Genomic DNA, 23,845 nt, shown 5'->3' on the forward strand with positions numbered 1-23,845 from the left:
GGCATACATCGCTCGCTGCTCCCGGCCTTACCCTGTCATGCAAGAGCCCTGCCTCTCCTGCCTCGCCACCATCCTGCCCATCTTGAGAAGACTGGGCGTCGTTTTCAGCTCTCCGCAATATCAGTGCCGGCCAAGAGGTACCAAAAGAAAGAGGGGATTGTCTGAAGAAGGAGCGTGTAAGTGTTGGCGGGCACAAGCGAAATTTAATTACGCTAGATCTACTTCTCTAACTGTCTTGCCTACATGGGAACTCGAGGTGTCAATCTCTGTTCGCCTCCAAACCAATGCCTGCTAAAAAGTAATCTACCAAATGTAAGCGGGAACTGGTTGAGGATGTATAAGCAGTAGTGAGGTTACTTACGACACAGCCACTTTCAAGACTGTCTCGCCTACCTTGGTAGGCTCCCTGCCATATCGCTGACAGTCAAGAGGTACTTATTATATACAAGGACAATTTGGAGAGGCTGCATATAAATGCTGGCAACAATAAATGAGATTTACTTACGTCACACCCACTTCCCAGACTATCCTGCTTACACCAGATCGAGGCGTCATTTTCAGTTCTCTTCCGTTTAAGTGCCAGCCAAGAGGTACCAAGTGCAAGAGGGATCAATCCGGGAAAACTGTGAGCATGTGCTGGCGAGAACAAGTGAAGCTGAAATGCGCTATGCCCACATCTCCCATTATCTTTCGTGATTTGGAAATTCGAGGCGTCTTATAGATGTCATACCCCTGCCAAATGGAAGCTGTAACAGCCTGAAGATGGTATAATCAAAAACAAGTGAGGTTTCATTACACTAGAACCACTAGATTAACCAAATGATCTTGAGAATTCGAGGCGTCAATCTTAGCTCTCTATCATACCCCAGACAATCAAGACTAACTGAGAGCAAGGACAATTTAAAGAAGCTGCGTGTGCGGCTCAGAGCAGTCTGAAGAAACTGTGTGTACAGCAAGTGTTGCCGAGAGCAGAGTAAAGAAATTCGGTATGTGATTAAGTAAGAGCAGACTGAAAAAGCAGTGTGTAAGAACGAAAGCAGTTTGACGACGCTGCGTTATAAGGGCTGGGGAGAGAAGAGCGAAGCTTAATTACGTTAAAGCCTCCTCCACTTGCCATCCTATTAGCAGCCCCGGCCTGCTCACGCCAGCCAAGACAACACAGACGCATGCTGGCAGTGGCATGGACGGGGGAGAGGAATCTGTGACCGCCAGAGTCTATGAGTGACACCAGTTATCTTCTGTATGAAGGTGAGCGACAGAAATAAATTTACTCAATTTTAACCTTTTGGCCACGTACTCACTATATTTCAAACTTTTATCACATGATTCTAGTTCGATTAGGAAAACAAACTGCTGGAAAATGTTGAGAAATTCCTTGATCATTGTTTTCGCCGCGAGTAAAGAACATTGTATTTCCAGCTCACGACAGACTGTTTTGCTTATCTGAATATAAACCATTTTTGAGCAATGGGAAGTATGGCTCGTTTCAATGGACATACTATAGTGAAGGTTATTCCTTCTCTTCCTTTGTCTTGACCCAACAGCATTGATGAATGCGAAGAAATGCCTGCAAATTAGTGAGAAATACATGTGCGCCACCAGGCAAATTCCATCTACGCGCTTTGATGGTCGGTGATCATGGAATAGGCTACACAATATGAATGATAAAAATCGTATTAATGTTGAGTTTTTGACTGCTGGTATGGCCACACGGAAACTCTCATAACAGAGTCGTGGCATCACAGAGCAGATTGAAGCTACGAGGTAACAAGCGACATTATCATTCAGCACAGAATACAAGCTGCAGTAGGACATCTAAAGTGAATATCATCTTAGAGCATAAAATAGATGCTGATGAAGCTAGTAATGTTTAATGCACAAATTCAGAATGAAAAAAAAAAATGACCACAATAGGACCACCCTGTCACACACCACACTGTATAGTCATCCACCACATAATATCGTCACGCACACTAGACAGTCACGCACACACATACACACACACCAGTCATGCGCCACACCATTCACTCACCTCAGCACACATCATACACCACACCACAGTTGTACCACAATACCACACAGTCATACCACCACACCACACAGTCATACATCACACAACCGTCATACACCCCACCACACTCATACACCATGCCACATTCATACACCATACCAGTCATTCACCACACAAAACAGTCATACATCACACCACTGTCATACACCCTACCACACAATCAGACACCACACCAAACAATCATACACCACAAGTCATACCACAAACACCACACAATCATTCATCACACTAGAAAGACATACAGAATGCCAGTTTTGAATCTATTTAGGCCTGGCAAGCACATAAATATCCAACACATGGTATAGTGGCGGTCAATAATTCCTTTACACATTAAGAATTCCGAAGCAACTACGCCACATACCAACCCTCCTACCCCGCTTGAATATTACTAACGTGTGGCAAGATCTCACTAGGCTTTGGCACAGATTCGAGACGGGGCAAAAGAATCATTCACTGCACCCATACAGATCAAAACCCTGTATAGTTATTAGGCCAAAATCAAGGACATTAATACGCCCCTCACACCGACGACAGCTATGCGCCCATTCACTTAGGACACTTATATATGCCCTAACTCTATAACATTCAACTTACCTGCACTAGAACAAAAACACTTTTCACTTACAGTCCCAAAACCTAGAACACTTGCATGCCCCAAACCTGGAACACTTAACTTATATTCCCCAAACCCAGAACACTAAACGTAGATACCCAAACCTAGAACACTTAAATGCCTAAAACCTCGGACACTTAACTTATATGCCCAAGACCGAGAACGCTTTTAACTTATACGGCCAAAACCTTAAACACTCAACTTTTACGCCTCAGATACTAAGGCCAAATTTTACCCCTTCAATGCTAAAGATCTCCCAAAAACTGGAAAAAAAAAAATAGTCTGACATTATACAGTAAACAATTAAAAGATTTACCTCACGGACTGAATAATTTAACATGGAGTCTCGAACCACTTCAGCCCACGGGTATTTCTCCTAAAAGCGCAAGAACACCATCTTCAGTTTGCGCTACCACGCGATTATATTCAGCTTAAAAAGCCACCCTATTACTGGTGGGTTTAATGGAGGCTGTATTTAATCACAACAGTTAAAAAGAATCTCTCCTAGCTGAAAAACATTGTCCGGAGACAGCAACAGTAAAATGTAAAAAGACAAAGATGCTGAAAGGACTTTTAGGGCACTAAACTGAAACACTGGGTAGATATAAAATTCGAGGCGGCTGCAGGAAGTGTTGGTAACAAGTGAGTGAGGAATGTTGGGCGTGGGTGTGTGGGATGTAATATGTTAAGGTGTGGCCATGTGGAGAGGGTGGAGAATGAGAGACTGACTAGAAGAGTAGAAGTATATGTGAGTGAGATGCAGGGGAAAGGGGAAGAGGGAGACCGACGATGGGATGGAGGGCTGGAGTGGGGTGGCAGATGAGAGAGGAGGGGTATGAGCTGCAGGAAGGGCAGCCAAATGGCAGAGGACTGGGCGACATGAAGGCGATTTATTTGAGGCCAACCCTTACGGGATTCGGGCGTCTTACTATAAAGAAACAGATAATGGTATATATATGACGTATAAGGGAGGGCGTTGGGGGTAGAGTGCGATATCTGAGGCAACGACAGGAGGTGATGGCTGTGGGTGAGTGAGGGGCGCTGGTGTGTGTGGTGTGATACGCTGGGGTGTTGGGTGTGATGTTCTGAAATGGACTGATTGATTACATTAAAAAGATCATGGCAGCGTAGCAACAGAGGTCACAGCAGCCGTACAACAAGATTAAATGCAGAATATATAATATATATACATATATATATATATATATATATATATATATATATATATATATATAATATATATACATATATATATATATATATTAAAAAGCCATAATATAAAAGCTACAAGTAATATCGAGGTGTGGGGGGTGATGTGTTGGGTATGGTGTGTTGGTGTGCGGGGTGTAAGGGGGCGTCCACACGTGTACTTGAACATGTGTTGACAACACAGCTGGCAACATGTTTGGATACATGTATGCAGCAGTAATTGGACAGATGTATGCAAACATGTTGCAGTGCAGCTTCAAACCTGCTGGCAGCAGAGGTGATGGGATAAGTGTGTCCATAGGAGGCAGCTGAGACTTCATTATGATGTTGCCAACATGATCTGGACGCATCGTGTTCGTTATTGTGTTGTTTATATGTTGCCACCATTTGTTCCAGCACACGTGTGGACGCACACTTATATGCTGAGGTGTTATGTTTGACGTTTTGGGTGTTAGGGTAGTAGATATGGAAATTGGGGTATTAGTGTACTGAATATGAGGGATAGACGTCCAAGATGACAATAGGAAGTACAGTAATGATGGTGAATGAGTAAAAGGTGTTGGGCTGTATTGTGTGATGTGTTGAGTAGAATGGGGTGTGTTGGGGTGTTAGTTTTGGTGTGTGACGTCTGAGGCGGAGGCAGGAAGTGTTGATGGTGAGTGAGTGAGGGGTGTTGGGGTGTGGAGGGTGATGGCCACAATTACCAAGCTACGGAACCAAGGTCACAGAGGAAGGAGGCTGTACAAGTGTCAACCCGGCCAGCTGCTGGGTGTGGGGGTGTCTCGCTTCCTTTCACAGCGACGAAAGACAGATTTGCATGATCAGTTTCAATTAACTTGAGGTTAAAAGGCATGCGTGCAGTGAGTGGACACGCACTTATTATCATCATTATTTTTTACATCGCTGAGCATGCTGGTCGAGAAGCGATGGCGGTTCAGTTCACCTGCCATGCTTTCAATTTTCGACCTATCCTTCATCACGATGCCTCAATACCGTGCTTCGAAACTGACCGCGTAAACCAACCCTTAACATTTACGGACATATTTTTTGGCCGGAGATCGAAAAGACGAAAAAACGTTAAACTTTTCACATCATTACTGAAACATGCGAAAGGGGAACAAGGAATGTAACCTTTCTATTCGCTGCTTATCAAGGTACGGTCGAACCCACACGGGTGTTTCAGAGTTGACAGCTGTAATCTATGGGTCTGCCTACATCTTACCGCCTTTTCTTTTCTTAATACGGCAATGGTTTTGGTAAGGTGGACGTTCACAAGCAAACCCCTCTCAGCAACACTCAGGTAACCAAACTCAAATCACACCAGAGTCTCCTACTACTGTTTTCTGTTTCACCGACCATCCCTTGTACACCTGTCCTACTCTCCCCCACTCGCACTATTTTCTCTTTCACAGTAGTTAAGGGTTGATGGAAGCTGTCGGGCATTAGCTTAATGAAATCGTTTCGTGGTAGCAATAGACAATCGTAATCGTAGTGACGGATTAGTGGAAGTACAAAGTTATAGAACAAAAGGCGATCTAATTTCCGTGAACTGTGATGTACAGAAAGATGAAGGGGAGGGGGAGGGAGAGACTACCTATAATCCTTAAAATTGATCGGCTTCCGGCCATATTAATAAAACTGTATGCGCAAAGGTGTAAGGAAGCCCTCATTCATGACTGTCAATATTAAAACGCCTCTGAGGATCGATAACGGTAAGACTACGTTTCACATTACACGATGCGACCAGCAACTAGGCAGAAAACTCAGACTAATTATGCTTTTCATCGTGAGTTTCAATAACAGTGACATAAATGGGCGTTTACTTTTCCCTTTAATCTGGTGACTTTTTTTATTTTATTTATTTATTTATTTTTGCTCTTGCTCCATCGCCGACCCCAGATAGTTTAATCAGCCTTCATTATCCCCTCCAGGTCATTAATATTTCCCAAATTAAAAAGAATGGTCCGGAAACGGCAAGAATACAATAGGAAATACGTCACTGGAAGGAAACGATTAACAGGGCCCTTTGTCTTTCCCTAGAGCCTATTGTGTGAACAAAGATGCGGATTCGACGGCATGCTAAATCACTCTTTTCACTTAAACTTGGTATAAAATTTTCCACCTTCCATGCATAATGTTGAGTTTTAACAAACTAATACTGTGATATGACGCCAGTCACGAAAAAGTTCTATGGAAAGGATGCAGAGCCGTAGAACCGTCCTTTTCTGCCACTGAGCTACGTGACATAATCTGCAGAGAAGGTAAGTCAGGGCCAAGTTGCGGTGAAAGAACTATAGAATCAAGCTATCCTCCTGCACACCGATGGATATGATAATCGTGATCACAATGCCCTTTTGACTGCTGGGATTTCTTTCTGCCCAATAAAATCGTCTGCTGTTTGCTTGCATGACATACTTCAATACGTCTACAGAAGCGAGAAGATTAATTGACAATGATTTTTAACCTTCTGATTATTGGAATTTTTCTAAACAGCAGAGAAAAAATTGTCCCGTCTTAGCCAAAATAAAATACCTAAGTGTGTGTCTAAGGTGCACGAAAAAGTTACCAAACATGAAGCGTGAAACGGGAGACGAGTAAATGAAAAAGAAGGAGAGAGAGAGAGAGAGAGAGAGAGGCCAGACATCGGAATACAATCGCCTAAGTAAGACTGATCACAGAGGTTGTTTGATAAAGTGGGAGACATATAATAAGAGGAAAGAAGGAAATAAAAGCTTAGTTAACTTCTTCAATTGGAGGACGTGTTTTTCGTTATTTTCTTGTCACCACCAGACGATTTTACTCAGCTCGAGACACTCTAGGGTTGAAAGGGATGGCAACACTACCCGATAATCCGTTCAGTACGGGCAATTATTCCTTCGTTGATAATAGTGTCCGATGGTAACAGGAAAAAAACAAAGAAAGACGTTATCACAGAAGAGGCTGAGACGCAGAGATCGATGACAGAAAACGGGAAAAATATGCAAAATACGAAATACGGAAATAGATGGATATTATGTGCACAGACAGAAACAAATACAGAACTAAAAAAAATATATATATATAGTTCAGACACAGAATTAAATCATAATAGCAAAGAACGGATTAAAAACGTAAAATCAAGAAGAAATTCAGTGGTACTCTGGCATCAGACGAAGATATATTTGACATTGTTTTTAAGAAATAATAAAAGCGTATATACAGAACAGGTTTCAGAGTGCTTGGTAAAGACATAAGGACAGAACGAAATGAAATCGTATAAGTAAGAAAAACCTAATTAGTTTGATACGGATGATAACAGCAAAGAACTTAGCCCTCTCAGTTCGATTATGTACCGGGTATTTTTCATTCTATCCTTGCCATCTCCACGTGATTTTATTTAGCGAAGGACAGATTTTTTTTTACTGGTAGACTCAGCCTTCGTTAATCCATTGACTACCAGGGGTCTGAAGTTAAACTGAAGAGAAACGTCTGGTGGACGCAAGAATAAAATAAATAAATAAATCATCGAATGGATGTGATTAACTGAAACGTACAATTAACTCCTTCACTACGACGCCGTCTTTTGTGTCTATATCTTCTATCTATCTATCTATAGCCCGACGCCCTAATCCCGCAAAGGGTGGCCGCAGACAAAACGCCTCCAAGTCACTCTGTCACCCACCATTTGACTCCCCTCCCCCCAACTCACCCCCCCCTCCCTCATATACCTCTCAACTCCATCCCTCCACCTCATCCTCGGTCTACCCCTCCCTCTCCCTCCCTCCACCTCACCTACATACACCCTCTTAGTCAGTCTTTCATTCTCCATCCTCTCCACATGTCCAAACCACCTCAGTGTATTTCTCCTAATCTTTTCAACCACATCCACATCTACCCCACAACGTTCCTTCACTTCTTCATTCGTCAACCTGTCCCTCCACGTCACTTCACATGCTCCTCTCAAGTAACTCATTATCTTACTGCCTCTAAATGTTGTTACCAGATTTTATTTAATAGGCCTGATGCACTTCACTATATTCATTCTATCCTACCCTGAATAAAATCATCAGGAGATGACACGAAGAGAATTAAAAACATCCCATTCCTGTTCCTTCAGCAGAATGAGCAGCATGCGGCGGCAGTTGTCCTGGCGGGCGCGGCAGGAGGGGCAGCGGCTGCGGGAGGGGGGGCGTCGCGCCGCTGCCACCTGCTGGGCGGACTTCACCAACCCCAATCTCGTGCCCATCAAGCTCACCTTCGTCATCCTCATGGGCGGTGGGTCAGGCTTCAGCTGACATTATTTAGCGCGACATATCTCAGTCAAACGCATGATGGTATGATGGCAGAAATCTTTGTCGGAGTCAAATGTGTGTTCTTGTACTGTGGTTCGATTCGTAAAGGTGTGTGTGTGTGTGTGTGTGTGTGTGTGTGTGTGTGTGTGTGTGTGTGTGAGATTTCCCCTTCTTTTTCATTCTCGCTGCCTCCAGACGACTTTCTAAACCCCCTACTCCCCGACAGCGACCCAGTGCGTGGTTCCCTTCATCTCGCTGTTCCTGCGGGCTCTGGGGCTGACGGTGCAGGAGGCGGGCATCATATTCGCTATAGGACCTCTCTTACCCATCTTCGCTCCTGCCCTCGCCACCCTCATCGCCTACAAACTGGCAAACTTCAGGGTAATAGTAATAAGATCGTTCCAGGTTATGCGTCGTCCATTTTGACTTGGCCTATTATTTCTATCTATACCACGGACAGGATGAAAGATCGTAGTATTACCTTATTTCTGCCTTGGGCTGTAGCATGAGATATTTTTTTTATGCTAGGAAGAAGGATGATAATCAAAAAAATGATTTGCAAATTATGTAGGGCCATAGTATTATCTCAATCTGCCACTGAACCGTAAGAAGAGATTAAAACCGGAGTACCATACTGCATAGTGTTATCGGCAGTTGCTAAATGCTACGGATATTATTTAACACCAAAATATTCTCTTGCTTTACCAATGAACTCCAGGAAATAGCCTGCAAAAAGAAGAAAATCTCCTCTAAGTTAAGATACACGATCGTAAGAAAGAATAATCAAACGAGTCAGAATCTCACTTCAGTACTCTGTTTTTTTTATATCATCTAGAGCCCATCATCATCTGGGAGTGACCGTGTGGGTATTTTCAACAGTTAATGAAGGTGAAAACGCTGAAGTTCGGACCGATGAGCCAGGAGACAAAGAGCGGTATTTTATGTATGTAACGTCGCGGACATGTCGTTCTACTTTTCAGTCCAAAAAAAAATGAAACTCTCATATATTATTCTCAAAAGTATGCAGGGCTTCTACGATCGCATTACTGAGTCTTCAAAATCATTATTCACTATCCCATTATTTATCGTGATGAGGTGCATCGATATTTATTTCCGCGACTGTACCTTCCTTGCAAAATCCAACGTGCAACAACCTCGATCACTGGAGGGTTATGACTACGTTCCTTTTACTTTGTCATCCATCCATCCGTCATCCAATCCTACGTTGCCCCATGAGAAGCGTAGAAGCCCGGGGCTAGGCAAGTTGGTCCTGACATTTAAGATGAGAGTGACCAGCCTCACTAACCCCTGAATGGCATTACGTGAGCAATAAACCCCAACCACCCCTTGGATATAAATCTTCACCGGCCCAATCCGACTGGAGTGCTGTATTTACCCACTAAACCACCAGGCGCCAAAATTTGGTTATATGATTACCACCCAGCGTAGAAAATGGTCCTGGTGTACAGGAAACCATGTGGCTTGTCACTCAGTGTAGTCACCCACAGGCAGAAGTTAGAGGAAAGAATGAAGGAAAGAATGACAGAAGACGAAGTGTAAAGCCACCCGTACGCAGAAGGACGAGGAAAGAATGAAGGAAAGAAAGTCAAAAGGGGATGGAAGGAAAGAAGGATGGAGGAGAGGAAAGGGCAGACACCCGAGAGCAGCACTACATCGAGTGAGTGGATGGCGAGCGCCCTCACCTTTTACCTTGTGCCTCTAGAATATTCTCTTCAATTTAGGAAAGAACACTGGAAATGAAAAGTTCGAGAAAGGCTAGAGTTAAATATACTGTGAACTCGCCAAGGCATTTTATTCAGGCAGAGAGCTAACAATTTTGTATGTCTGTGAGTAAGGCAGTATGTCAAAGCGTTAAAAGTAATAATAAACAATGTGACCTTCTCGTGTGATTTATAAATACCGCCGACTCTATGTCCTTCGAGCATCCTGGTGTTGGCGGTGGTTCTGAGAGTTTGTGGCAATAATTCATTTTTTTTTTTTTTAAGGCACAGTAACGTTAGGGGGTTTGGTTCATCTGGAGAAATATCCTGTCAAAGATTCAAGTATTATTATTTTCTCGTATGACTGACTTGTAACTACGACAATCTCCCCCACGATGCATCCTGGTGTTCACGGTGGCTCTTAGAGGGATTGTGGCAATAAGAGTTCACCATGGTATTCTTTATTCACGTCATACACGGTTTTGTTCATCTGTGAGAAAAACCTAGCAGTCAAATTGTTAAACGATGTGACTTTCTTGTATGACTGACTCGTGGCACATGCTCGGTGTTGGCGGTGGCTCTGAGATGGCTTCTGATACTTAACTCATCATGGTATTTTATTCACGTTAATATACACGGTCTTGTTCATGTACGATAATACCAAGTAGTCAGTGAATTAACTTATATGAATTTCTTAAAAGACTGACATGTTACTCCAACTCACTCCTTCCCACAGTGCATCCTGGTGTTCACGGTGGCTCTGAGCGGGTTTGTGGCACTCCTCAACATCGCCGTCCCTCCAGCCCGCACCACACCACGCTACTCCGACACCCTCTCCTTCAGCATCACCTGTAGCCCTGACTTCGTCCTCACACCCATACTGGCGAAAGACGACAACTGCGATTTCCTCGAGAAGACAGTGAAGATAGCAGCCGTGGAGGCTAAAAACTGTGGCTACATGTGCAGTCCACCCGCCATTAAATTCCCTCAGGCGATGCTGAAAGATGTGAAGAAACTGAAAGCGAAGCAGACAGTGAACTCTACCTTGTATCATATTTGTAAAATTCAGGGCGGGAAGGAAGAGGTGTTCGAACAAAAGTGTTTCAGGAAAAATCTAAATAAATCTCGCAACCATGAAAATATGCCAAAGGCTTTTCTGATTCATAACCTTATCGTTCCTGTGTCAAAAAGGCAGAGCACCTCAGGATTCAACGTTGAGAATTACACCATGTCTCCCGACGACGCACGAAGTGTTGAGTGTTTCAGAGGCAGAGTTCCTAAAAGGGTCACTATACCTAGAATCGTCATCGACGAAGAAACAACCAATACCGCCTTGGAAAACGACTCAGTGACTTGCGAGTTCCACTGTAACGCTAACATCATTCACAACCAAACCTGCCACAAGCGTCTTCTCAGTCGGGAACACAACGTGGCTCTCACCTTCTGGCTCTTCGTGGCCACCAACATCCTGAGCCAGTTCCTTATCAGGCTGACGTACAGCTTGTTTGAAGTGGCTATGGTGGCCCTGCTGACGGAACGTGGCCAAGACTACGGCCTTCAGAGGATATATGGTTCCTTCGGCGGGATGCTGTTTGCGCCACTCACTGGATTCATCATAGACTACTTAGGAAAGGGAAACTACTACATGGATTTCTTGTGAGTACATTATGTCTTGCGTTAAACTTCTCTAATATAATTTTAATCATTTCACTGGAGAAGTAATAGTACAGTATACTGCATACGCACTTTGTCAACCAGAGTCGATTCAGTGCTACAGCTATAGATTTGATATTTACCATTAAGTGTACGCAAAATAGTTAAGTAGTTCACCCAAACCTGGCATCATGAATGTTTTCGTTACTCTAACACCAGCAACATACAATCCTTTCCATTCGGCGGAGAATCACTCACAGTACCTTAATTTCAAGTGTCATGAATACTGGTAATTCAAACCGAAGAATAATGCGCACATATTGAAACTGTTTCTGAAAGTTCGAGTCTGTTCGAAATTGCCGTATCCTCACAATAAACACAATGTCTGTGATAAAGTTGTAAAGCTTGGGTCAAAGGAAGCCGTGTGCTAAGCGTTTCCAATCAAGGTGACAGTCAGAGCTTTTTTTCTATCCTATTAAAACAGTGCCAGTAACGCACGATGCTACAGTGACCATGACTATAATAACTAGCCCGGAACCCTCACATGTCCCAGGCCCCCAGAGTGATACTATGGGTATTGGCCGTTAGTTAGTTTTTTTTTTTTTTATATAATTTTCCACAACAATAACTGACTTACTGTTTCCGTGCACAGTGTGATGTTCGTGCTGTACTGCGCGCTAAGGATGGTGAGCGCCATGATGCTGGTGTATGTGGACCTGCGCTTCATCATGCCGCCCAAGAGCCTACGAAGCCACCTTTGTTCCATCTGCGATAACCTGGAGGTGCTGCTGCTTCTCGGCATCGTCTTCATCGCTGGTATGTTTGAAAATTACATGGGTATGAAATTCTTCTGCCGTTGTGTGTCGCTGGCATGAAAAATTGTCTCCTCCTGTGTGTCGTTGGTGTCCAAAGGTTTACAGTGGTTGTTCTAGCGTAATATCATAAAAATACTTGCAGGTTACCGTACAGGTTACCTACTTCATAGATTCAGGCAAATACTACGCCTACAGCGACTAAGCCAGTGTCGGTCACAAAAGAAAATAAGAGAAAAAGGAATTAGGATCATAAATAATATTTATGATGCTAATTCCTTTTTCATCCCAACTCCTTGTGTGTGTGTGTGTGTGTGTGTGTGTGTGTGTGTGTGTGTGTGTGTGTGTGTGTGTGTGTGTGTGTGTGTGTGTGTGTGTGTGTGTGTGTGTGTGTGTGTGTGTGTGTGTGTGTGTGTGTGTGTGTGTGTGTGTGTGTGTGTGTGTGTGTACAACATAACCAAACACCTCCGTTTCTGTATTCATCATCTGGATACATAAGAAAATAATTTACCTCCGGTTTTTGTATCGAGTCTAATATATTGATACACAAGAAGGTGCACACACAATATGCGACATCTGTGCTCCACGATCAGTTTAAAATCGAACCTCAGACCGTACCCTGAGATTTTTACCTTTGGCTAATTGTTTTCAAAGTCGAATTACTTCATCCTTGCCTAACCCTCAACCAAACCATGAAATACTGTCAAATGAGATCAAAACTAAGTGGGCCACGACGCCCTGTGACTCTGACCTTTGACCTATAGTTCTCAAAATAAAACCACTTCATTCCGGGGTGATTATAAACCCTTCCACACTAGTCAAATCGAATAAAGACTACCTGCGTTAAAGAGAGAAATCTTTGACCTTGCCTGTGACCTTGACCTCTGACCAAGTGTTCTTAAAAATGAATCACTACATTCTTTCCTTACCCTCAGGTTTTCCACCGATTTTGGGCTAAATCTGATCAAATCTCTTGAAGCTGATCTTGTTCCTTAGATTTTTTTTTTTATTTCTATTTTGGTGCGAATCCATCACAGTTTTCTTTCCTAATCCAGCTAACATACAGGCAGAAAGACAGACAGACAGAAGAACAGACATACAGACAAGCAAATCCCTCCGAACCAAACGTACAACCCTCTTGTACTACGCACGCGAATATAAGAATAATGACAACAGGAAAAGTTATCAGAGCATCTCCGCTTGCATTGGTTTTCAGACATGTGCTGCAGCTTCAGACTGACATATGACACGGTAAAAAAAAATTATATGGGGACCGCTGTTTCTCCCATTTCTTCAGTTACATTAACAAAAAGATATTAAAACAAAAAAACTGAACACCTTCGAGCTACTTTCAGGTATGTTTCATCGACCGAGTCTTAAGCATAAATATAAGAAAAAATACAACTTACCTGGGCACGTCAAGTTCTTGTATCTTTAAAGAAAAATTATATTAAAAAGAAAACAAGACAACGGGGATGAAACTGAACATCCTAGCATTTATTTATTGGCATATGCTACGTCTTCGTCAACAGGGTCTATACATAAAACAAAAAGTTACCCTGGAACTTCTGTTTCTTTAATATATTCAGAATCGAATACATTAAAAGAATATGAAAGCGGAAAATAAAAAATAAACTGAACCTCTTCACTTCTGTTTCCAGGCATGTAGAGTACTATGACTTCATAATTTGGAAATCAGCTACAAAAAATTACCTGGGAATATCTGCTATCTTTAACTTCTGAGTCGAATATATTACTAAAAAACACATTATGAAAAAAAGGAAAAAGAAAGTTACCTGAGCACATCCGTTTCTATTTCCAGGGATGTGTTACGGCTTCATCGAGAACTTCCTGCCGTGGCACCTGGCGGACATGGGCTCCCCGAAATGGTTCATCGGCATCCTCACCACCATCGCCTCCCTCGCCGCCCTCCCCTTCCTCGGGTTCTCCGGCAGCATCTGCAAGAAGTTTGGGCATTTCCAGGCCATCGCCTTTGGTCTCGTCTGCTACTCCATCAGATTCATTGGTAAGTTTGTCGGCGGGGTTGATATTATTGTTGTTGTTGTTGTTGTTGTTATTATTATTATTATTATTATTATTATTATTATTATTATTATTATCAGGTGTGGGCGCTCACCATCCATTCACTCAATGTTGTGTTGCTCTCGGGTGTCTGCCCTGTCCTCTCCTCCATCCTTCTTTCCTTCCATCTTCTTCTGTCTTTCCTTCATTCTTTCTTTGTCTTTCTGCCTGCATGTGACTTTACACTCCCTCTTCTGTCTTTCATTCCTTCATTCTTTCCTCTTCCTTTTGCCTGTGGGTGACTCTACACTGAGTGACAAGCCAAATGGTTTCCTGTACACCAGGAAACCATTTACTACGCTGGGTGGTAACCATATAACCAAATTTTGGCGCTTGGTGGTTTAGCGGGTAATTATTGTGCTCCAGTCGGATTGAGCCGTTGAAGGTTTATATCCAAGGGATGGTTGGGGTTTATTGCTCAAGTAATGCCACTCAGGGATGAGTGCGGTTGGTCACTCTCAGCCTAGCCCCGGGCTTCTAAGCTTCTCATGGGGTAACGTAGGATTGGATGATGGATGGATGGATTATTATTATTATTATTATTATTATTATTATTATTATACTATCATCATCATCATCATCATCATCATTACAAAAATCTGAAAATGAAACCCAGTACACAACGAATAACTCTATACGATACCTTGAATATCCCAGTGGGGACACATCACAGCCACACGTCACTGAGGCGCTATGTCTTACGATTGTAGGACTGTAGGACTAGGCCAGAATGACTGATGGAAGAAAAGAAAAAAAGGAGATGGAGCGAGTAATAGCCACATTAATGGACATACAGACTGACAGACAGACAAAGACAGTCAGACAGACAGGCAAACAGATAGAGAGATAGATAGATAGATGGACAGACACGTAACAGTACAAAAAATACAATGGGAGTAATAAGTTTTTGTAGCAAGTAGCCTTTACATAGCACATACACTTTTTAATATCGCAATACTAAAAGCTTCTATGCAGTAACACAAAAAAGATCGACACGAAACAGATATCCTTTTGTATATCACTGATGCAAAGTATACTGACATTAAAATTATATAAATTAAATAAAAAGAGGATGTTACGGAGTAAATGGCAGAATAAATAAACGAAGACGAGGTGCTACGAAGCCTCTCATGCCGTCTAAAATACGGCCCAAAATGTTTAGTCTCAACCTCTTCAGGAAAAGGCGCAACAGATTTCATAACCTCGCGTCTCTTCAAAGCAAAAAGAGCATTTAGAACACGCGGGATGCCTTCTCCCTCTCACGATGTCGCAAGCAGGACTGAATAGCCGAGTGAATTGCCGTCCATCACGCTAAGCACTTACCACAAGGAAAGTCTTCGCAGATCTTTTGTTCGTGGTCATGTCGAATAATCTTTAGTCACGAGACATCTCTAACGTCATTCGGTACAAGCTGCGGTTAGTAGAATTATACACATAGTTTGAATATCGTGATAAATTTCTATTTAAAAGATTATCATCGTAAGCACATCCTACGAGGAAAAGTTTTACGGACATTTCTATTCGTCAGTCAAAAGATTTCTTTGCCTTTACACTTTCTATATGACTTACTGAGTTTCGAAATAATGTAAAAACTTATAAAGAGATTGTTAATTTGTTCAAAAACAGTCAAATTAATCGGAATCTTGTTTCATTAATGCGGAACCCCGAAAGTAAAACTGAATTATTTCAGCTGCATACAGCTGCACACATGTACTCGTAAATTAATTTACTTATTCAGATAGGACACATATCTTCAACATACTATCATAACTCTTTCACTCTCTGGGCTCTCTATTCAGGTGAGTAAAATCGTCTGGCAGAAACAAGAATGAAAAAAAAGCAAACACTGTGAACAGACTAAAGATGACATTTTCTTATGTTACAAAGGACTCCTCCTGGTTGAATAACATTGTCCGTCGGCAACAAGAGTTAAACATGGACATAATCGTAGTAAAGGGGTTACTGGAGGTTTATCTAATTCCTCCAAAAGCGAGGATCTCATTTGGATGAATATACTCGTACAGCGGCAGTACGAAAATAAATAAATAAATAAATAAGCTAATAGAGGTCAACAGTCAACCGTCAACTACGCAAGAGCCAAACATGCAAATACCACCATCAACCACACATCATCATTATCATCACCACAATCATATCATCAAAGACCTACTTACCACTAAAAAAGGGAGTAGACGGTATCCAGATGCGAGAGACCCAGAGGACAAAAGCAGAACCACCAACAAAATATCCACTGAAATGACAGACACAATCACCGAACACGCAAGAAACATCCGAACTTCTATTTCGTTTTATCTTCTTTTTTTTTTCTGTACGCTTTAGTAATATACATACATCTCAGAAACTGCAAAATACTTTTACTACATTTCTCCGGAGACAAGACTAAAAGAATTTCATCTTCAATTTTAATCACACTATCACCAGACGATTTACTCAACTTAGGAAGAATCTCTAGCGGTGATGGGAGTACTGAAGGCTATGTAAAACCCCTCCAGTTGCAAAAGGAACGCCTAAGATCAAGAAAATCGTCTGGTGGTGTTAAAAAATAATATAAATACATAAATGAATAAAAAGGCGACACCGGACGGATCTACTGCCAGACGCCTTGACATGTGGCCTTGACAAATATTCCTCTCATCCTCTCCCTCACCACTCCCTCCCGCCACCCCAAGTCACTCTTCCTCATATACTCCTCCACTACACCTTTTCACCTCTTCTCCAGCACTCCCTCCAGCCATTTTAAATTACTCTCCCTCATATACTCCTCCACTCCAACTTTTCCACATCTCTTGCGGTCGTCCTTTCCTTGGTCTCCCTGCCTCAGTTAATACTTATCACTTTCTTAGGAGAGGCTTCCCCTAAAGGGAATATAATCACCTTGTTGTAATAAGAATAAAAACAAGTCATCATGCTAAAAAAGAGTTAATGGAGATCGACTGTAGTTCCTTCAGTATGAGTGATCTTTCCTAACTGGAGTTTAATCGTCAGGGCGTAGTAAGAACTGAGTACAAAAGACATCATCGTGCTGAAAAGGTTAATGGAAATTTTCTTTAACCCCTCCACTAGAAAAGTCACCGCTAACTTAACAAAAAATCGTGTGGTCGTAGGAAGAATAAATACGTCATCGTGCTGAAGGAGTAAAAAAGAAAAAACTACTGGCGGATCGGCCCTACCCAGCCACGCCTAAATTGTCACTTGCATGCAACACACCTCTTACGGATGTCTGAGGGGTGAGGGGGTACGGGAGAGTGGAGGGATGGAGAGCCGTGAGGGGGAAGAGGAGGGGAACCTGGAGGAACAGGGGAAGGAGGAAAGGGGAATCTGAAGGCGATGGGTGCACTGGGGGCAAGGGTTAAGGGCGACATGAAGTGGTAGAGGTACTCTGACGGGGAAGGCGAGGGGGAGGGGGATATACTCGTTAAGAAGACGAGGAACTTCGAGAGAAAGGAATAGGAAAACGTAGAGAAGAAGGAGAGGCCCTGAGGGAGATGGCGGACTTGGAAACAGAGGGAGAAGTGGTACTTTGAAGCGAAAGGAGAACTGAAGGGAGAATGAGTATGAGGGACCTGAAGAGAAATGGATACGGGGAGTTGGAGGGGAGGAAAAGGAACGACTTCGAGAGGTAAGGTGCAGGAGAGAAGGACTTGGAGGGGAAGGCGAGGACCTGAAGGGGGAGAGGGTGAGGGAGCTGGCATGGGAGTGATAGGAAGTTGGAGGGGAAGAGCAAAGAAGGGATTACAGGAAGACTATTAGATAGGGAGGGGTGAGGGGACTTGAAGAGGGAGGAGGAAGGGAGGGGGTAATGGAAGGCAAAAAGAGGAAGGGGTGAGGGGACTTGAAGGGTAGGAGGGGGAAGGGGAGGGGGAGGGAAAGGGGGAGAGGGAAGGGGGTGTCCCATATTACTAGGCTACTACCTGTTACCTAACCTAATTCGCTCTTTTCCTGTCCGTTAGGGTCTTTCTTTCTTGCTAGATGCTGGCCTGTGTGTGTGTGTGTGTGTGTGTGTGTGTGTGTGTGTGTGTGTGTGTGTGTGTGTGTGTGTGTGTTCTATTTGTGTGTGTTTGCGTGCATTTATGCATGCTTTGTTAAATGCCACTGCCGTGCGTTTGTTCTCTGAGCATGTGTGTATGTGTGTTCGTAAGTATGTATGTATGTACGTATTTATGTATGTGCACGCCTACGTCCTGCAGTGCTGGGCTGAGGTGGCTATAGCGTCTCCGCCATCTGCTCAGCCAATCAGAAGTAATTTAGATCATCACGTTGGCAGGATGGGGTCGCTCGGCTGCAGCTCCAGTGTGGGTGTCAACTCTCCAGCTCTCTCCCTCTCCTTCCTCTTTGCTTCCTTCGCCTACCTCCTTTATCTATTCCTTCTTACTTCCCTTGCCTACCTCCTTCATTTGTTCCGTCCTCGTCCCTCCCTACTTCTCTACTTCTTCATGCCTGGCCTTCGTTTATTATCGCCCGCCTTTAGAAGGCAGAGCGATAGTGTTTTTGCCTGCCTCTGTGTGTGTGTGTGTGTGTGTGTGTGTGTGTGTGTGTGTGTGTGTGTGTGTGTGTGTGTGTGTGTGTGTGTGTGTGTGTGTGTGTGTGTGTGTGTGTGTGTGTGGTGTGTGTGTGTGTGTGTGTGTGTGTGTGTGTGTGTGTGTGTGTGTGTGTGTTTTCCCATTATATCTCACGAACGGTTTGAGCTATCAACATGAAACCTTAAGGGTATCAGGATATGGCCAAAATCTTGGAAGAGTTCGAAAATCGCCACTCGGGGTCAAGGTGAAGGTCACCAAAATGGCTGCCAAAGGTCAACTACTTTTTATCACCCGTCTTTAACACCAATATATCTCATGAACGGCTTGAGCTATCAACATGAGACCTTCTGGGTATCAAGATATGGCCAAAATCTTGGACTTGGCCAACGGCATATTCTGGTGGGCGATTACCATTCGGCTCCCAAATGCCTTTCTTTCATTCCTTCTTTACCTCTCCTTAATTCTTTCTTCCATCACATCTCTCCTTCTTTTACACTTTCCTTACTTCTCCTTACTTCTTCCTTCGTCTACCTATCTATTCCTTCTTTACTACTCTTTTCTTCTTTCTTTCCTTCACCCGTCTCCTCCATTTATTCCTTCTTTACTTCTCTCCTTCCTCCATCACCTCTCTCCCTCTTCTGGTCTCTCTTCATTCCGCTCCCTCTCCTCTCTTCCTTCTCCTTCGCTCCTTTCATTCCTGGCTTCCACACTTCTCTCCTTCACTTCTTTTCTCCCTTCTGTTCTTCTCTTCCCCTTCCTCCTTCTCCTTTACGTCTCTCCTTGCAACTTATTACTTTCCACCTTCTCCTTCCATCTTAATTTTCGCCTTAATTTTTCGTCTCCTTCATGTCTCTTCTTCCTTTCTTCCTTCTTTTCTTCTTTCCTTTATATTTTTCGCCCTTACTTTTCGCCTCCCTCTTCTTTCTTTCTGTCCTTCTACCTCTCTTTCGGCACATATACTTCTCCTTCTCCCTCCCTCCTTCTTCACTTCCCTTCTTCCTCCATCACTCTTCTCTTCCCTCTCTCTCTTTATCTTCTCTTCTCTTCTTCCTTCCTCCTCCCTCTCACTCTCTGTCTTCTTTCCTTCTCCTCCTCTTCCTCTCTTTCATCTCTTTTTCTCTTTCACCTACTTCCTTTTCTTCCTCTCCCTCCTCTCTTTCGCTCTCTTCATCTTTCTCCTTCTCTGTTTTCCTCCCCTCTTTCACCTACTTCCTTCTCCTCTTTTACTTCCCTCACTCACTCTATTTCCTCTCTCCTTATCTTCCCTCATATCACCACTAGTTGCGCTCACCCTACTTCCTTCCTTTCCTCCTCTCTCTCTCTCTCTCTTCTCCCTTCATCCATTCCCTTCTTTCCCTCTTTCTTTTCCTATCTCACCTCCTCTTTCATCTAATTTCTTCAACTCCATTTCTTGCCACTCTCACACTTTTCCTCTAATTTTCCTCCTCTTCCTTCCTCTCATCTTTCGTTCTCCTTTACCTACTTTCTTTCCTTCCTTTTCCTTCTCACTCTGACACTCTTCCTCCCTCATCCACTCCACCCCTCATCTCACACCCCTTCACCCCACCCCTTCTCTCTGGCATTCCTCGTGGATGTCTTGGGTTGATGGTGTGAAATTATGGAGAAGCCTTTCCGAATTTCGTGGAACTCCGATCTTTACTCCTTGTTATGCTTGTTTACTAAATCTTTAAATATATGTGGATTTGTTTTTTGTACGTTATACTTATCTACTGTTATGGGTAAAACTTTAGCCCTTATGCCAATCTCTCAACATTAGAGGAATACACACACACACACACACACACACACACACACACACACACACACACACACACACACACACACACACACACACACACAGATAGATAGATAATTCTCCCTGTCTCCTGATAATTTTTCTCAAGACAGACTTTTCGAACTGGAACAGCTAAATGCAGTCTTCATTAATCCGTTTGCTTCTAGGGGATTATATTAAGTTGTATAAAACAGTTTGGCAGCAGCACTAATACACTATACTCGTAAATAACGTCATCGTGCTACATGGATTCATGATCCACGGTAGGTTACGTACCCTGTTATTTACTTTCTAAAAATCAGACACTTCTAGAAATACACTATTATTTGTCCTAGTTCGAAAGCCTTGTATTATTTCCTGTGTTGTCAGTCATTAAAGGGAAGAAAGTAGCACTCCTAATTTCAGCTTATTCAACATTATCCAATACAGAGAATCATAACGAGAAATTTCACCCGGCTCCGACTTCATCGTACCTATAAATCAAATCTTACCTGGCTGGGTGGCTGAGGCCATTAAACGCTATGCATGTGAGCTTCCGAAATAATGAAGCGAAAATGCAACCATCCAACCCCATTGAGTATTGCCAATTAACATGATCTCAAAAGAATCTGACACTATTTTGAAACCGTGCAAATTAACTATCGACCATACCTGAACATTACGTACTGCTGCACATGCAATTAGTGTGTTTTGATGACACAGTGGCATCAAAAGTTCACATTTATACTTAATTATAGAAACTGGTTACGGTACGTGATGAGAATACAATAATTTCGGCCCGACTACCTTACCTGAAGATGATCGAATATACATAAAGAAGAAAAACACCACATGAATAGAAGGGACCCAAAACACTCATCGTCTGGCCTGTTATGGCTTCTTCAGGAAAGAGGATATAATTTTTCCTCACGGAATTATAGTTACCATTCTTACTATGTCTCTCTCTCTCTCTCTCTCTCTCTCTCTCTCTCTCTCTCTCTCTCTCTCTCGTGAACCATTAAGAACAGAATTAGAATTGTTTGATATGAAGATAGATTTTAAGTTTGATTTTGGCATCTAGAGAGGGTCCACGTGCATAATTCTTCCACGTAAAATTAGAAGCATTATTCCAAACCAGTGGGAGCAAGGGTGAACCAGTGGGGGCAAGGGTGAACCAGTGGGAGCAAGGGTGAACCAGTGGGAACAAGGGTGAACCAGTGGGAACAAGGGTGAACCAGTGGGAGCAAGGGTGAACCAGTGGGAACAAGGGTGAGCCACTGGGAACAAGGGTGAGCCACTGGGAACAAGGGTGAACCAGTGGGAGCAAGGGTGAACCAGTGGGAGCAAGGGTGAACCAATGGGAACAAGGGTGAGCCAGTGGGAACAAGGGTGAGCCAGTGGGAACAAGTGTGCCAGTCGCGCCAGCAATGAAGACTGACAGTAATCATCACCTCACATTGTTTACGTCGAGAAGTTGTCAGCCACAGCCAAGACACACCCACGTTAATGTATCAAATTGTCTCAAGTAGCAACAATGAGGCTATGTATGTGCTGGGGACGCGCACAGACACACACGTGAGCACATCAATCTTTACATACACACTTAAGCACAACGATCTTTAGACACTCACGTAAATATTACAATGTGTACACTCACAAGCAGGCATAACAATCTTTACACACACACACACACACACACACACACACACACACACACACACGCACGCACGCACACACACACACACACACACACACACACACACACACACACACACACACACACACACGGCAATCTTAACACTCACACGTAAGCATAACAATCTTAGGTAAACATAATCATACTTACTTACATAGGCAAAACAATCTTCATATAGACACAAAAGCACGGCAGTCTTCACACACACACACACACACACACACACACACACACACACACACACACACACACACACACACACATTGTTAGATACCTATATATTTTGCTCACATCTTACATTTTGGCACTGGAAACTAATACAAAAACAGAACTCCACATATACCTACAAAAATATGAATAACGCGGCCCATGGATTTTAATTTCATCAAACAGACTTTACTAATCTGCCAGAAGACCCCACTAAAAATCGTAAAAATTCTCCCTCTAATATCAACACACCAGTCCAGTATGAGACAGCCCAAGCATATATTGAATATGGAGGGTGGGTGTTAGCGCCGAAATGGTGACATGTGGATGTGTAAGGTGTATAAGAGCACTACTGGGGCTTGGGAACAGGCTGTGAAACCTATGCCATGAGTAACACACACACACACTTAACAATTTTGTATGTAAGCTTCTTTGTTATGAATCTCGAGACAAGCACAGTACATAAAAGTTCAGCGTAAATTTTTGTTACATGCAGAGCGTTAAACGGATATCGAGAAGGTTTTATGGAATATATACAGTTGATAGATAGATAGATAGATAGACAGGTGTGTGTGTGTGTGTGTATATATATATGTATACACACACACACACAGGCAGAGGGGGGTGGGGGAGGGAGTGGTTCACACGTAACTCCAGTTAACCACATAATACTACCATAACACAGCAGTTGATTTTATAGTTAGACGCCCCAGTAACACGAGCCGTGCACCAATTTCACCATCACCTCCACACCTCCACCACCATGAATCATCACCACATAACAGCCACTGCAACATCAACCTTAACCTCTTCCTCTTTCAACTTCTCTTCTTTGCATGGTCTTCTCCATAACATTCTTCTCTTCCTTCTGCAGCTTTTCTACCTTGCATGCCTCACTGCTGCAACACCACGCCTAACTTCCTCCTCCTTTCTCTTGCTTTCCTTTCAAGCATGGTGTCAGGCATATTCTCCTCTTCTTCCTCCTCCTTCTTCTGCAACTCCTTCTCTTCCTTGCCTGCATCACCATCACCACCTTTGCAACACCATGCCTGGCTTTCCTATCATAAAGCTTCTTTTCCTTCCTCCTGCTTCTCTTCTTTGCATTGTGTTTTACATAACTTCCTTTTTTACGCTAACCTCTTGCAACTCCTCGTCGTTGCATACATCACCATTAACTTCATGCTACAACATCACA

At 43.1% G+C, this 23,845-nt stretch overlaps 1 protein-coding gene across 1 annotated transcript in view; it reads left to right on the forward strand.

Moving 5' to 3' along the window:
• The window catches only part of LOC145419065 (uncharacterized), a 35,970-nt gene continuing 12,125 nt past the window's right edge, over positions 1-23,845 (forward strand). The window contains exons 1-6 of the mRNA XM_080287313.1: positions 1-176; positions 7,993-8,147; positions 8,391-8,545; positions 10,622-11,541; positions 12,191-12,354; positions 14,173-14,376. Of these exons, the coding sequence (XP_080143439.1) occupies positions 7,994-8,147; positions 8,391-8,545; positions 10,622-11,541; positions 12,191-12,354; positions 14,173-14,376 (1,597 nt within the window). The 5' untranslated portion in view covers positions 1-176; position 7,993. The remainder of the gene's footprint in view (positions 177-7,992; positions 8,148-8,390; positions 8,546-10,621; positions 11,542-12,190; positions 12,355-14,172; positions 14,377-23,845) is intronic.

The sequence above is a fragment of the Coenobita brevimanus genome, chromosome 14 (assembly GCF_032717465.1).
Source record: "Coenobita brevimanus isolate Jiangsu-jjx chromosome 14, ASM3271746v2, whole genome shotgun sequence".
Lineage (NCBI taxonomy): Eukaryota > Metazoa > Arthropoda > Malacostraca > Decapoda > Coenobitidae > Coenobita > Coenobita brevimanus.